The following is a 16,864-nucleotide window of genomic DNA, read 5'->3' on the forward strand; positions in this document are numbered from 1 at the left end:
GTATTGTGGGGTAGATTAAGGCACAGAAAGACAGTCTAAAGCAGCAAAGAGGTGCCTGTGACAAGGTGGCTGCCAGCTGAGCTGTAGGTTTGGTTTTTGTATATGTTACTATAGAACTTTAGCAAAGGACTCTGGCTCCAGAAGAGGCCGGATTCTACCAAGTGGTCTAGCCTGAGGGTCAGAACACTGCTATGGCAGAATAGGTCAAAAGACAGTGGAGAACACTGAGGCAAAAGTTGCTGCCTCATCACAGCCAGTCAGGAGGCCTATGGAGGCAGCAACTTTGCCACAGGCACTGAGCAGCCAGAGCGCAGGTAATAGTTCTTCTTTGAGTTTTTACACGTATTCAGCTCAGGTGCATGCAACCAGAGCTGGCAAGTTTTCTGTAGCAGCACGTATTGGGCAGCACGCATGCCCTATGTCTCCTCATGGCCTCAGCGAAGTCTATTCAGGGGTGGTACTGCCCCAACCCCCCTCAGTTCCATCTCACCACCTGTGGCCTGAGTTGAAGCTCCTGGTCCAGTTTATCTCGTGGCTACTATTCAACTAGCAATTTTTTTTCCTATATTTGCTTTTGCAGTTCGTTCTTTATAGTTATAGTTTAGCAGTAGTACCCACTAGTTAATATTAATTTAACTAGTATTAGGGGAGAGGTCAATGGCATGCCTTCACCAGGCTTCAAACATTATTCGTTGTGTGGGGTAGCTATCCCAATCAGTGATACCCATGTGATCTACCTTTTATGCCTTGGTGATGGGCATATCAAAGAGAAGTGCAGTGTTTGTTTTTGTTTTAAAAAAACCCAGCTCTCTAGAGAGACTCACTTCAAGTAGCACCTCATGGAATAGATGGCATGATCTACTTCGGCACCGGGGCCTTCAGCATCCAATCCCACAACCAGCCTCTGAGGTAGCAATGATCTTGGACAGGCCGTTGAACTCAGAGTCCTCTTCTCCTGTATGGACTGTATGAACGAGAACCCATAAAAACAGACAGGAACCATTCCAAGTCCAAAATAGTCCCCTCGACATCGAGGGGTCTCCAAACATCAGGGGCATTCTCCTGGTGCCCAGGCTAGAGTGAGGCCTTCATCCCATGGCTCCCTGATACCATGATGGGACACTACTAGTGCCACTGCTTCTGATTAAATTCTTCCCCTCAGCTGATCTGGCTCATAATTGTTTTCAGCTTTGTGAAATTGGCCCTAGTAAAGCACCAAAAATACACACACACACACTCACTCTCTCTCTCTCTCTCTCACACACACACACACACACAGAGTCTGGACTTGATTCTACTTGCACATTATAAGTCATGATCATTTGTATCTAAACTACCTTTAATTTTCAGTTCTGTGGACAATTCATGTTTATTTGTTAAGACAAGGTCTAATAAAGAATTCCCCTATTTTGGCTGCAACATTTTCTGAGTTAGGAAATTGGCACCTGTAATGTTCAGAAATTCCAAGTCTGGTTTACAACTGGCAGCATGAGACCACCAGTATCTGTCATGCAGATTGAAGTCCCCCATGATCTCACAGCTTTTTTCCCTACACACTGCAGGTAGGTGTGTAAGGTGTCAGTCATCCTCTTCCCTAGTGTGATTTGGAGGTCTGTAGCAGACACCTACTAGTACCCCATGTTGTACTTTATCTTTTAGGACGTTGATCCATAAGCATTCAAGATCATTTTCTTCTGAGTTATCAGTGACCCGGAAACATTTAATGCGTTTTTTTACGTAGAATGCTACTCCACAACCCCTTTTATCCATTCAATCCTTCTTAATCAGGTTACAGCCATTGATTGTAATGTTTCAATCATAGGAATCATCCCACCAGATTTCCCTAATAGCCAGCAAATTGAATTTATGCTCATAAATTCCTCTTGTTTGTTACTCAGGCAATTTAAAGAATTCCTTCTCTTCATGTCCTTTGGTTCCTTGATTAAGTTTCTTCTGAACATCTCAATATTGTTCTGAGTGATCATATCTTCTCTCTTTTTACCCTCCACTTTTGCCATTAGTTTAACACCCTCCTGACTACCTCAGCCAACCAGTCCCCAAGGATATTGGTTCCCCTTCTACAGAGTTGGAGGCCATCTAAACTATACAGCCCTCTCTCCATATAGATGGACCAATTTCCACAAAGTGAAAACTCTCTCCACCAGTTAGGTTCACTTCCAAAATCTTCTGCCGTCTGTCTTGCTTTGCTCGTGAGGTAGGAAGGATCTCAGAGAAGATGACTTGGATCTTCATGTGGCAGTGCTGCCAAGCTACAGAAAGTTGCAGAGATTTGTTATTTGGACTCATCGTTATCCGTTATCTCTTCAGAATGGCCTTGACCCTACATGTATTTATAATTTATGCCCAAGGGTGTCTGCCCAGGTGGGGAGGAAAGGGATTCACATCTTCCCTTACACAGATGGTTGGTTAGTTTGGGACAAATCAGAAACCAGAGCTCTCAATCACATTTAAGTCATCCCCTATCTCTTTTGATCATCTGAGTCTCGCTAAATAGAGAAAATCCATGTTTTTTCAGACACAGATCATGTTCATTGGGGTCCTACGTAATTCTACAAAATCAATGGCCTTTTTTCCTCAAGAGACGTTTCAAGTAATTCATCAACTTTGACCCTTGAATTCCACCTAACCACTATTGTCTGGATATGTTTGAGACTCTTGGGCCACATGACTTAATCTGTTTATGTACTACTACGTGGAAGGCTGCATGTGCACATTCTCCATGGTTGGCTAAAGTCTATTGACCAAATTTCCATTTGCTAGACAAGTTGACCAGGGTTCCTCCAATTGTTCTGAGATCCATGGAATGGTGGCAGGATCATAACAATGTTTGCAGAAGCATTTCCTTTTCCCCCCATCCCCAGTGATGACCATAGTTATGGATGCTTCAAAGTCAGGTTGAGAGGCACATTTGGAATCCTTGCGAGTCCAGGAGATATGGACAGAATGAGAGGCACCTCTGAACATCAAAATTCTTGAGCTCTGAGCAATTTTCAGTACCTACCATGCCTTCCTTCCCCAGGTCCGAGGTCTGTCTGGATTCTCATGGACAATAGGACCAGGATGAATTATGTGAACAGACAAGGAAGGGCTCGGTCCAATCAACTCTGTCAAAAGATGATGAAGCTGTGGTACTTTTGGATTGAGGAAAGTATCTCCCCAATGGCTACTTACTCACTGGGCTCTCAGAATCATTTGGCCAATCATCTCAGCAGATTCCTTTACTGCAGTGTTTCCCAAACTTGGGATGCCACTTGTGTAGGGAAAGCCCCTTGTGGGCCAGGCTGGTTTGTTTATCTGCCTCGTCCACAAGTCTGGCCAATCGCGGCTCCCACTGGCCGTGGTTCACTGCTCCAGGCCAATGGGAGCTGCGGGAAGCAGCAGCCAGTAAGTCCCTCGGCCTGAGCTGCTTCCAGCAGCTCTCGTTGGCCTGGAGCAGTGAACCATGGCCAGTGGGAGCCGTGATCGGCTGGACTTGTGGATGGGGCAGGTATACAAACCGGCCTGGCCTGCCACAGGCTTTCCCTACACAAGCGGCATCCCAAGTTTGGGGAACACTGCTTTATTGCAATTACGAGTGTTTCCTCAACAATAGAGTATAGAGGATCATTTTCAGACTTGGGGTTATCCCATCATTCAATTTGTTTGCTATAAGACCCAAAAAGAAATGCCATCAGTTTTGTTCTCGGGCAGGTCTCAGTCTGGATTCAACAACTGATGCTTTCTTTCTGAAGTGTGTCCCAGACCTCATGTATGTGTTTTGTCATACCACCCCCCCCCCCCAATTCCTCAGGTCATTCTCAAGTTGAAGCAGGATCAAGCCAGGATAATACTCACTGCTTTGGATTGGCTGAGACAGTGCTGGTTTTTAGACCTCCACAACCTCAGTCTAACCTCTGCCATCTGTACCAGACCTGTTGTTGCAACATCACATTTGGATTTGGCACTTGATCCCAAGCAGCCCGAGCCTGTGACATGGCTGTTGAATGGCTAGATCAAATAAATCAGTCGTCTTTGAGTGTAGTCCAACACGTCCTGCTTAGTCGTGGGAAGCAATCTACAAAATCCACTTACTTGGCTAAATATAAGAGATTTTCAGTTTAGTCAACTTACAGAAGTTTTCAGCCATTGTTTGCTAAAATTCAGGACATTGTGGAGTACTTACTGTGTCTTCAGTTGAGATAGCTGATCATCTTCCAATGGATGGAAAGTCAGTATTTTCTAATCCAACTGTAGTTAGATTTCTCAAAGGTATTATTTGTCTCTAATGCCCCTTTAAAAAATGTAGTTCCTGGTTTGGACTTAACCACAGTGCTGGCAGCCATTTCAGCTCTTAGCTCATGGTTTTCAACCTTTTTTCATTTGCGGATCCCTAAAAATTTCAAATGGAGGTGCGGACTCCTTTGGAAATCTTAGACATAGTCTGCGGACCCCCAGGGGTCCACGGACCGCAAATTGAAAACCACTGCTCTAGCTCACCTTTCTCAGAGGATTGCTTTTCTTGTTGCACTACTATCAGCCAAAACAGTGGAAGAACACATACTGATGGCAGACTCTCCATACATGCAGTTAATCAAAGATAAAGTGCCCTTAAGCCCACATGCAAAGATTTTGTATGAAAGTAGCTCCATGCATACCTTTATTCAACTTTATACTATCACAGCTACTTCCATCTCGGATGCAAGCTTTTTGGAAAAATTGTTTTGCAGTTGCTATTCAGGTAGGCTCTGAACTTCTTGGTAGTCACTGAATCATGGGCAGTTAGGTGAATGCGCCTTTAGATGCTCATATACAGTCGTGATGCATTCTCTAGAAAACCCCATATTTAAAAAGGAAAAAGAAATCTTAGGTTTCTATTGCAGTCTTTCCTTTACCATCAGTTTCTACTGAAAGTTTCCTATATTTAAGGTGAATAAAGCACATTAGTATGATCAAATTATGCTATTATCTATATTTGCTGTATGTTCTACAAGTACAGAGATTTGGTCACTATACGGTCTGATTCTGGGAGTTGCTGAGCATGCACAACTTTCAATAAGCTAAATAAGAGTTGCAAGTATTCAGCACCACTAAAAAACAGATCTTATTGGAAACATTTGAAGGTTTATAAGTGGATAGTGGAAATTTCTTGTCTATGTCAAAATTGAAACAGTGTCATTCCCTTATTAATAAATACACCCCACTGTTTCCAGAGCTGGGCTGACATCATTACTATAGGACTTTTGTTACTGGTGCACAATGACAGTGGCATAATAAATCCACTTTATGCACAATGGTTATCATTAAACAAAACTAGAGAAATACCAGTTTGTCAGCTTGTAGAGATACATTATCAAGATTCTATGAAAGTGCTGCATGTAATAAAAAGTTACAGAAGAGAATAAACAGTGGCTTTTTATTTATATAACATGAAGGGGTTTTTTTAATGTCTTTGTATATTAGTAAGTAGGCTCATAAAGGAAAAGAGTAATGAAGTGTAACTTTTGACAGTAATATACTGTGCATTCTTAATGTAAATTGACCCTTAATTTTCAAGTGTTCTGCTATCACAGGAAAATACAGAATAGTCTTGGTGCTCAATATAAACATAAACTTTGAATTAGCTTGTACAGAAGAGAGTATTGATTACAAATGTGTTTGACACTGTGATGTCTTTAGCTATTGCTGATACTTCATTTTAAAGTTAGGTTTTTATTGACGCAATGTAATGTGTGTTCCTCTGCAGCCATATTCTGTGCAGCAATAGCAAATATTTGTACTCTTGAAAACCATGGAGAATATTATAATTTTAAGAGGCTTATGTGTTCATTTAATCTGTGTGTATAAAAAGTGAAAGTACTTAACTTTTTCATAAGGGGAAGGAAACGTTATTGTACAGTATCCAATTATTAATACATTATCAAAATCTACTTACTTTAAAGCGCTTCAGGTAACTTTTAGTGAAGTACATTGTACCTTTTGGGGGTTATAAATTATTGACAAATACTAGGATGTTTAAAGACATACCATCCTGAGAGACCAATTGGGTTAGTGTCTGGGAGCATAGTCTGCATTCTGTGCAGTGAGGGACTGTTATGCTTCCTTTTTATTCACTGTGGGTAGACCTGTCTGTGTAATGTGTAGGAGTTCTTTCTCATATACAGGCTCACCATGCCTACATTGTTTCCTCTGTTCTGCAGTTTGAGGAGGCAGGACCTCACCTGTCAGCAGGTGGAGGCTTGACCTATGCTTTTAGAAAATGTCGCAGTTTAATCTGCTGCTTTACTGCAGATAAGCAATTCTGCAGTCCTTTTGACCTGTAGCACACAATGAAAAATCTATTAAACTGCCACTCTGGGTTCAGAATTTTTCTTCCCATCGCTCCTGTTTGCAAGGAAGATAAATTGTTACTGACTTACAGGGGGTTTCATTTTCCATCTGTAGAGGAATCTTGCGCCATAACATGAAGCAGCCTTCCCTACTCCTTCCCTAGCCTAAGGCTTCACATGGGGGACCAGCCTACCACGGAAAAGCCCAGGGAGAAAAGATGCTTGTTGTGCTCATTTACCCTACAACATTGCCAAACAGAAGAGTTGCACAGTTTTTGCTCTCAGAAGTTGCTCTGCTCCAGGAACTCCACAGCTGCCATGTACCCCCTGTGGCAGAGGGTCTCAAACTTTTGTACTGGTGACCCCTTTCACATAGCAAGCCTCTGAGTGCACCCCCCCCCCCAACAAATTAAAAACATGTTTTAATATATTTAACACCATTATAAATGCTGGAGGAGAAGAGGGGTTTGGGCTGGAGGCTAACGCCCAGTTTGAGAACCGTGCCCTACAGGGACCAACAGGAGAAGCTTCTTACCTTTGGAACCTGTACCTAGCAATGTGATGCAGATTATAGTGGGGACAAGAGCACTAGCCCTCCTTTGGCTCCCACCCTTCTCCCAGTCTGAATATACTAGCAGCATCAAAAAAACAAATGCCATTGAGAAATTTCAGCATCAGGTCTGGGGAGCGGTGATGCATGGGAAGTGTCTCTGCTAGATCAGCAAGAGGAATCAGTGGCCCAGGCAGCTCCAGTAGCTCTATGTATTACATTTCCAGTAGCACCAAGCCTTGCCAGCACCAGAGACTAGATACCAGCAGGGCCGTCCCTCCTGGGCCTTTAAGGAGCTTCATCATTGCTCTGCCTTTCCATCCTTGGGCTGCTGCCAACACTCTTCTCCAGCTGGGATAAGTAATTTTTCTTAGTGATACTCCCCTCTCCCCCTAAGTGAAAGCATCACAGTGTCTCATGGCAACTTCTGGTAGGCAACCAATCCATGCACTTTTGGCTTCCTACTTCATCTTTTCTAGCTCCCCACCCTTGGAGCAGGCTGGGCTCAGTGGGCCTGTTCTCAAGCAAGGCTTCCCTGTGGGACCTGCTCAGGTAGAATCAGGTTATCTCACTCCAGCGTCTCAGGGCCCAAGCTGTCTATGCAAGTAACCCTTTTGAGCCCTCCCCTCACAAAGTGCACCAGAATGAAGTAAATGACTCAAAGCAGCCCGTAGTGTAAGATTCACTCATCAAAGTAAGGAAGAACAAAACAGCCATACTGGGTCAGACCAGTGGTCTAGCTAGCTCAGTATCCTGTCAGTGGACAGTGTCAGGTGCGTCAGAGGAAGGAACAGAACAGGACAATTTTGAATGAGCCACACTCTGTCATCTAGTCCCAACTTCTGGAAGTTGAAGGTTTAGCAACACCTGGAGCATAGGTGTGCATCCCTGACTGCCTTAGCAAATAGTCATTGATGGACCTGTCTTCCAGGAACATAATTCTTTTTTTGAACCCAGGTATACTTTTGGCCTTCACAACATCCCCTGCAATGAGTTCCACTGGTTGACTGTGTTTTATGTGAAGAAGTACTTTCTTTTGTTTGTTTTTAAAGCTGCTGCCTATTAATTTCATTCAGTGACTTCTTGTTCTTGCGTTATGTTAGAGAGTAAATAAAACTTTTTCTCCCATACTATTCGTAATTTTATAGATTTCTATCATATCACCCCCTAGTCATCTCTTCTAAGATGATCAGTCCTAGTCTTTTTAATGTCTCCTCATATGGAAACAGTTCCATGCCCCTAATATTTTTTATTGCCCTTCTCTATACCTTTTCCAGTTCTAATATATCTTGTTTGAGATGAGGTGTCCAGAACTGCAGGCAGTATTCAAGGTGTGGGTGTGCCATGAATTTATATAGTTGCATTATATTTTCTGTTTACTAATTTACCGCTTTCCTAATGGTTCCTAACATGTTAGCTTTTTTCCCACTGCTGCTGCATGTTGAGCGGATGTTTTAAGAGAGCAATGATTCCAAAATCTTTCTTTAGTGCTAAGAGCTAATTTAGAACCCATCATTTTGTATGTATAATTGGGATTATTTTTTCCACTGTGCATTACTTTGTACTTAACAGCATTGACATTCATATGCCATTTTGTCACCCTGTCACCCAGCTTAGTGAAATCCCTTTATAACTCTTCACAGTCAGATTTGGACTTAACTGTCTTGAGTAATTTTGTATTACCTGCAGATGTTGTCACCTCACTGTTCACCCTGTTTTCTGGATCATTTAGCACCGGTCCCAGTGCAGATCCTTGGGAAACACTGCTATTTACTTCTCTATATTGTGAAAACTGACCATTTAATTCTATCCTTTGGTTCCTGTCCTTTAACCAGTTACTGATCCATGAGAAAAGGGAGCAGATTTAGAACAGAATCTGTCAGGGCTCCCAATTCTTAATGACTTCTCAACCCAGAGACAGTCAAGCTAGTCAAGTATAAGATGTCCTTTTGAAATAGAATGTGAGCACTCAGATTCCAGGGGTGAAAAGGAAAAGAGATGACAAAGCAATCTTTCTCAGTTCTGCCTTTATACCAAACATTTGTTATTTCAGTGATCTCAGGAGAGTTCTTGTTACAGCGTGCTCAAAACATAAATATCCAAAAGAGTTCATCACATGCTGCATGTCCACAAAGCAATTTAAATCCACCTTGCATGAATTCAGGTACACAGAAAATGAGTCATTTTGTTTGTTTTGTATCACCAGCACAAACAAGCCAAAAAAAACATCTTAAGGGGTTGCTAGATTTCAGAAGTATTGAATTGAAGTAGTATGTGATACGAAGGACCAAAATCTTAGAAGGAAGATCAAATACCATCAAATAAGAGATTACCTACCAAATCTTGTCTTCTGAAGAGATCTACCAGGCAGCAACTTGATCATCTGCTTGTATATTTACCAGACATGTATATTAGACTAATGTGCCTTTCTGGAGAGTCCTGTATGCTATGCTACCTGAAATGTTTTCTTAACCATTTTTTTTTCAACTTTGAAATAGTTATTGGAGGATTCCCTTTGGGAGTCATTGATATTAAAATTCTTTTGTAGAAGTGCTGAGCCTGGATAAGAGAGAAATTTGATACTTGATAATTTCTGTTCTCTGAATAGCCAGTTTCACCATTCTCACTCTCCTTTTTCCACAGAATAAGAAGGAAAAAAAAGATTCAATTATATTATATTCAGCTATGCTCTGTAGGCAGGAAAAATGAAGAGAAGTTTTTGTTAGCTTAACTTTGAACATTAGCGTAATATCTGTTTTTCTGCTTTGAAAATGTCCTTTATTAGTGAGTTTTCCAGAAGAGAAATGTAAGTCCTCAAGGGTAATTGACAAGTCTAGTCTTGCCTTCTCAAACTGTAGTACAGTTAGAGAACCCACTCTGTAAATGGAGAGCCTAGAGAAGCAAGTATCAAATTTATGTTCCCTGCTGCAAGCTTAATGAAGACAAAAAGTTAGTTAATAAATGCAAATAGATTGTCAAGAAGATATTTTGTTGATTAGTGTGAACATTATTGTACTTGCTTTCCAGAGCCCCCTATGGAAAGTCTGTGGATATGTGGTCTGTAGGCTGCATTCTTGGGGAACTTAGTGACGGGCAGCCACTATTTCCTGGAGAAAGTGAAATTGACCAGCTTTTTACAATTCAGAAGGTGCTAGGACCACTTCCATCAGAGCAGATGAAGCTTTTCTACAGCAATCCCCGTTTCCATGGGCTGCGGGTAAGGGAGACTGACCAAAAACCTTTTCTTACAGTCTTCTCTTGATGTGGTATTTAAACTATTATCTAGTAGAAAATAAACATTTTAGACCTTTTTTCCCTCAGGTTTTATATATTCTCTTATTTATTCTGAGCACTTCCATCTAAAAAGGTAAGGGAGTGTTTAGATTGTGAGGAGGTCATGGATTCATAAATAAAATTGCATTATGGTTACGCTGTTGCATGTGTAGATGTGTACATTATAATTTAAAATTATGTACATCATTGCTATGACTTTTTTGGCAGGTTAGAGTGCTCCAGTTAAGCATTTGTTTAGACTAGGAGACTGAATTTATCTCTAGCTCAGACAGTCGGTTCTCTACATGGCAAGATCCCAAAATAGTTTTATATTTGCAGTTACTGTGTTATCTCCAACAGCTCGTGTCTAGAGGTCTTGTTTGTGGTTTATTACAATTTAGTTTTGGTTGTCTTGACAACTGCTGCCATTTTGTCAATTTAATATTATTCAGAATGATGAATTTCTGCTCTAATCTGAAGTATTACACATGTTATCACAAAGGTAATACATTAAAAGTTTTCTACAGTGTAAAGTGCTATCCTGCTTCACCTCAGTTCCAGCCATCCAACATAAACTTTATTGGATTAATGCATTGTAAAATGTTACAATGAGGAATGGAATAAAGTGTATTTATTTTGTGGATTTAAAAACTCAAAATTCAGAAAGACAGTATGATGTTAGTAGAGGAATACTTGTGGCACCTTAGAGATTAACGCATTTATTTGAGCATAAGCTTTTGTGGGCTAAAACCCGCTTCATCGGATGCATGCAGTGGAAAATACAGTAGTACTCTAACGAGAGCGATCAATTAAGGTGAGCTATTACCAGCAGAGGGGAGAGAAACTTTTTGTAGTAGTAATCAAAATGGTTCATTTGCAGCAGTTGACAAGAAGTTGTGAGGAACAGTGGGGGTGGGGGGAGAAATAAATATAGGGAAATAGTTTTTTTTACTTTGTGTAATGACTCATCCATCGTTAAAGTGTGTATGGTAACACCCATTGTTTCATGGTGTGGGTGTGTATATTTTCCTACTGTATTTTCCACTGCTTGCATCCAATGAAGTGGGCTGTAGCCCACGAAAGCTTATGCTCAAATACATATGTTAGTCTCTAAGGTGCCACAAGTACTTCTGTTCTTTTTGCAGATACAAACTAACATGGCTGCTACTCTGAAACCTATGATGTTAGTGCGATTAGCATAGGGCTGGGTGTCATGAGGGCCCATATCATAATCCTGGGCCAGTGATTTACTGGTTGTTCTTGGGCAAGTAACTGCCTCTTTATCCCTGTTTGTTAAATTGGAAGAATAATACTTACTCACCTACCAAATAGGGTCATGTGAGAATTAATGAGGTAATATCTGTACAGTGCTTTGAGCATGCAAAGTGCTGTAAAAATGTTGTTTATAATATTTGGTAATTCAGACATGGTTAGATAGTCAAGAGAGCTGGAGTAGCTCTTTCCTGAGTTAAATATTGACATCTTTTCTAACTGCATGTGTATATATATGCTTATTCAATACAGTAGTTTTATAGTGGTGGTACAGCTTCCCTTTTGAACAGCATGAAACACTTGAATATAGAATTAATTTTGTCCCATGCTACCAAAGTGCTTTAAGAAAATTAAGTCCTCGTAAAGATGCTCTTTAGGGTTAATAAATATACGATGCATATATTGGGAATATGCAGATCTTACACACAAGCCAGGCCAGCATGATCCGTTCACACAAGCAGACACCAGACTAGCCTGTGAAATTCTCAGAAGAAATTCATCCATCCATCTCTAGGCTTCAGGAAACCCCGTCTTTCCTTAATGTAGTTACCACCATCGTGCACCATCTTCCTGTCTAGGATAGACACTTACAGCAATATTTTAGAAATTCAGATAAAATGCTCCTCCCCCTCCACATAGCTTTTTCCCTTCAGTGGTGCCGCAGACTGATCCCCTGAACGTCCTTTCAGCCTCAGTCACTCACCACCACAACTCCAGATCTCCTTCACTGACTCCATGTTTTATTGTATTCCTCCAGCAGGCCACAGCCTGTAGTGTTGTTTACATATATTTACAATCTATAGGCAGCTTCCCCACTTGCTTCTAAGGAAGGGAACGGTACTAGCATCATCTAGTCCTATGTATGGTAGCTGTCCTTCAGGTCCTTATCCACACTTCCTTCCTGTCTGTTTTATATAATCCTAGCTGCTGGGGTTGCATCCCCCTAAATTACCCCTCAGCTCTAGCTCTGCTGGTAGGCATTAGAGTGACAGGGTGCTGAGATAGCTCCAGACACCCTGTTACATCTGAGCCTTGAGGAGCAATGGGTGGCCTGTCTATCACCTTGCTCGAGGAAGAAGACACCTGTTGCATCTTAAAGACCCTAGGAAAGCAGCACAGGGAGCAGAAACAAGCCAAAGCCCACCCTAAATATGTTAACGAACATCCCAAGATATAAACAGAAGCAGATCCCAAGATCTAAAGCAGAAAACAGGGTTGGCAGTGTAGGGCTCTGTAAACATCATCACATAAGTAGGTTGAGGTATATGCAGGTGATAGAATTAGAAAAATCTCTAATGGGAAATAGAAGATGACAGAATCTAGAAACTCTCACAGCTCTGACAACATACATCTCTCTAGTGGCTTCTTATTCAAGAGGCTACTAGATGTCAGTTATTCCATTTGAAGACAGGAATACTCTGCACCTGAACTCTTCTCTTAAACAAGTTCTTGGAGAGTAGAGTCTGAATGAGATTATCTGTTCGAAAAATGCTCCTTTTTGGCAAAATGGTGGCCCCTTTTGGAGATCCTCTTGCGTCTTATTAGATTAATGCATTGTAGCCAGGGCTATAGGTCATCTAAGGTGTTCTCTGAGATCACATAGCAGACTTTCTATAAAAATGTAACCCCGTCACTGATAGTAGGCAACCACCAGTTGCGAAAGACAATGATGTAAGCGCCAGAGCAGTTCAGTTACTGTGGGTCATGCTGCAGTATCACAGTGCCGGACTAGCGCATGAGGTCTGCTGTGGTTTCCTATTTGTTCTCTTCACTTTCCTCCCCTCTCTTCAACCTCTTTGATTCCCTAGTGTAGTGTAGCCCTTCAGTGTGGCCTCTTGCTAGCTGCTTCTGCCCAGTTTGTGGTATCAATGCTGAAAAGTTTTCAAGTGCCTCTTCAACCTGAGTCTCAATTAGCCCAGTGGCCTTGGAGCATCTGCAAGTTCTCCATACATGAGATCCTTTAGAATGCATCCATTGTTCATCCAGTACAGATGATCAAGCCATGCAGATGGACAAACCTATCAGTGGTAAATCACTGTAAAATGAAGAAAATAAAAATAACTTGAAGATTAGTAGTATTGTGACTACGAAGATAGTGAACATGTTCTTTTTATTTTCCCTCAAAGTTCATATCTTAATGCAATTTGTGAACAATAATGCTAGTGGAAACAAAGAAGAAACAAGGTAGGTTCTCTTCTATATGTTCAGAATTGCTGATCTCAAATGGAAAAATATTAATAAATTGTCTTTGGATAAAATTGAATTATTTTTAAAAAATATGATACTAATATTTACAGTAAGGAAGCTTTACTAGCACTCTAGATGTAAGTGAGGGTTGAAGAGTGCATATGAGAAGGTAGTACTTAAAAGTAGCTTTACAAGACTTCCTGCTCAAAGGCTGCTCATACCAAGCACTCAGGGTTAGATTCATAAAAAGGACATAGGCTCCTAACTGCCACTTTAGGTGCCCAGATACCAGAATCAGGCCCCACTGGGATTCACAAAACCCCTGCTTAGCAGTCTCTGGGCCCCGGAGGCACCTCGATGCCTAAATTTTTGCAGTAACAGTTCTCTAGGCACCTATGTTTTTGCCTATGAGAATGCACATTGCATCCCCCTGCCAGGCATCCAGACACTTAAGTCCCAAGGCTTGCACAAGGTGATGCACAAACTGAGAGCAGATGAGAATTTCTCCACTTAACTTGCCTGTGTGGTCTGATCTCATAAGCTTCATCACACCCAAGTTTCTTTGTGAATCTAGCCCAGAGTTCTCTAGGTCTTTCACTTTTTTTCAGTGACAACTGTGCTGTATTCTAAAATGTTCATCTGTTTTTGTATTTTGCCTTTACTTCTTTGTTGTTGTAGCTTGTTAAGAGATGCATCTTAATCTGTTAACTTAATTTTGTTTCTTTCTGGTATTTTCAAGTTATTTCAGCTCTTTAAAATATATTTCAACATTTTATATAAGCATACATTAATCATTGCTGATGTTTTTTGGCAGGTACAGAAAAAGCGTGAGTGGCAAAGAACACCATGTATTCCATATTCACAGGATTTTTACTTTAATGCAGTTGCACAAGCGTTGGTAGAAAACATTTATGACGTAGTTTATGGCAGGTTAAGCTCACAATTACTGCTCATGCTAGTGGAGACTTAATGCAAAACTTCCTGCATACTACTTTGGAAATTGTTCAGCTATATTCAGCTGATAACAGAATATCTGTGTTTACTTTTACGAAATCCACATAGCTTTGAAAACTTACCCTGAGATGTGTATGCAGTACTTACTGAACCATCACACTGTTCATAGGTTCATTATGTAATTTTGACTATTTTCTATATGCATAAAATATAGCAACTAACACCATTGTGTGTTACAGTAGAGTATTAAAAAACCCTTTTAATCTTAATTGTATAGTTGAGATGAGATATGATTAGTGGTGCTAGATTGGATTTTCATAAAGGCTTCTGGCAGTTAAGTGCTCAATTCCTATTAGAAATCAACAGAAGTTGGTCACCTTAAGCCCATTTTAAGATCCCAACCTTAGATTCTGATCCTGAAAACACTTACATGTGCCTAAGTTTAAAAATGTAAGTTCTCCTTCAACTGATTATGCACAAGTACATTCCACTGCAGGTGTATGTGCACTCAAGGCACTTTGAGTCAGAGATATTTGCCAGCAATACCACTAAGCATCTCACATGATCCATCTCTCCAAATGCTCTCAGATGAAGGCATAAAATGAGTGTGTCACTACTTACCTCTGAGTTCCTTCTCACCGCCCATGGTGAGAGTAAGAGTTCCTCATGGTATTTGCTTTAGTTAGCCAGTGTTTCAAAATGCCTATAATGTACATAGTAGTAGCTGCTTGATTTGCCTTGGTGAGGGCTGTGTGAGGGGGAAAACGCCCTATTTGTACCTCCTTCCCCACCAAGACAAAAAACCAGGGGGATTTCTGCCTCAAAGTTCACTATATGAAAGACCATGTTTCCCGTATCGGAACTGAACTCTGACCCCGAGGTAGCAGATTCAGAGTCCATGAGGAGCACCCCTCCCACTGCCCATGATTTAAAGTGTAAGTCTGATGAGAGAGGTCATCCTTCACCCTTACCACTAGTCTCCTTGAAGTACTCTAAGCATTCTGTTGCTGACAAGTGCTCTAAGTCTTATTCTCAAAAAAAAAATTTTTTCAGGAAGTCTGGTACCAGTTCAAGCCATGACAAATCTAGGTACTCACTAGCTCTTGTATGAGGCAGCGCTTTTGATTCCACCTGTTGAGACCAGTGTCCTCCCCCTTTCCGGGTCCCTCTTCATCATTCCAGCCAATCAAGTCTATCTCAATACCAATGGACAAATATTTACTCTTTCAGTACTCTCTATCTGCAGCCCTTCTTGTTAGCGAGAAGGTCCCTATGTCTCCCCACAACTGGTTCTGCTTAAAGCAACTTTGGTGTCTTTGAAATCACTAATTCACTCAGCACCCGTTATGCCAGCATTGGTCACTTTGTCTGCATTCCATCCACCTCGACCCTCAGTTTTGTTGGCTCTCGAGGAGTCTCCATTAAACAGACCGCCTCAAATCCCAGTGAGGGCCACTCCTCTCTGTTCTGTAGAAATCTATGTTTCTTCTTTGGACTCTGACAGGGAGGAATCTGAATCACCTTCAAGGCCTTTTAGATTATCTTATAGATCTCCTACCAGGGTCAAGGGAACTGAGGGACCAAGACTGGTTTCTTTATACTGGCTGGCTCCAGCATGTTGTCCCCCACCATGCATGACTTGAACAGTGCAATATCCTCCATGGCCTTATTGGTCTTGGACTATCCCACATGTCTTTTTGGGTGATTACAGATGAAGCAAGATCGGAGAGCAATATTAACAATAATAATAAATAATAGTGTGGCCAATCTTAATGATCTAGAAAAGCCCAATTTACATATCCGACTGATGCAGATAGAGGTTCTGAATGTTGTGTGGACTATGCTATCTGAGATGCTATCTAGTCATTATGACTGAGAAAACCTTTCTTGACAACTTTGCTAGGTCGTGGTGTACATAAACCAATTTACCTTTGCCATCTTCTCAGTGTAAAAAGTCCAGGGATGTAACTCTTTTTCTTGCTGTGATGGAGTGGACGAGGCCCAAAGGCCCGCTGATGGAGACCTCAGGGTTCTGCCATATCCATCTCAGGAAAGGAGGAGTGGAGAGGCCCAAGTGGCCTACAGTGGTTGTGAGGAAGCAACCAGTCGAAGGAGCTGCTGGAACAGCCAGTCGTGGGTCAGGAGGGCCCTGTGAAAAGGAGCTGCAGAACAAAGCGGTTAGTTGCTGCTTGGAGCTGGAGAAGAAAGGACTGCATGCCTGGGTGGAAGAGCAGCAGGACTATGGACAGCTAAGTCTGCTTTCAGGAACTGCGGGAGCAAGAGTTATTCTTGGCTCGCAGTT

General features: G+C 41.5%; 1 protein-coding gene across 4 annotated transcripts in view; it reads left to right on the top strand.

Annotated features, from left to right (window-relative positions):
* The window catches only part of CDKL5 (cyclin dependent kinase like 5), a 206,665-nt gene that overhangs the window by 142,051 nt on the left and 47,750 nt on the right, over positions 1–16,864 (top strand). For all 4 annotated transcript variants that reach the window (XM_030574189.1, XM_030574182.1, XM_030574193.1 and 1 more), the window contains one exon: positions 9,904–10,093. In XM_030574189.1, coding sequence (XP_030430049.1) covers positions 9,904–10,093 — 190 coding nt within the window. The remainder of the gene's footprint in view (positions 1–9,903; positions 10,094–16,864) is intronic.

Source organism: Gopherus evgoodei, chromosome 1 (genome assembly GCF_007399415.2).
Source record: "Gopherus evgoodei ecotype Sinaloan lineage chromosome 1, rGopEvg1_v1.p, whole genome shotgun sequence".
NCBI classification, from domain to species: Eukaryota; Metazoa; Chordata; order Testudines; family Testudinidae; genus Gopherus; species Gopherus evgoodei.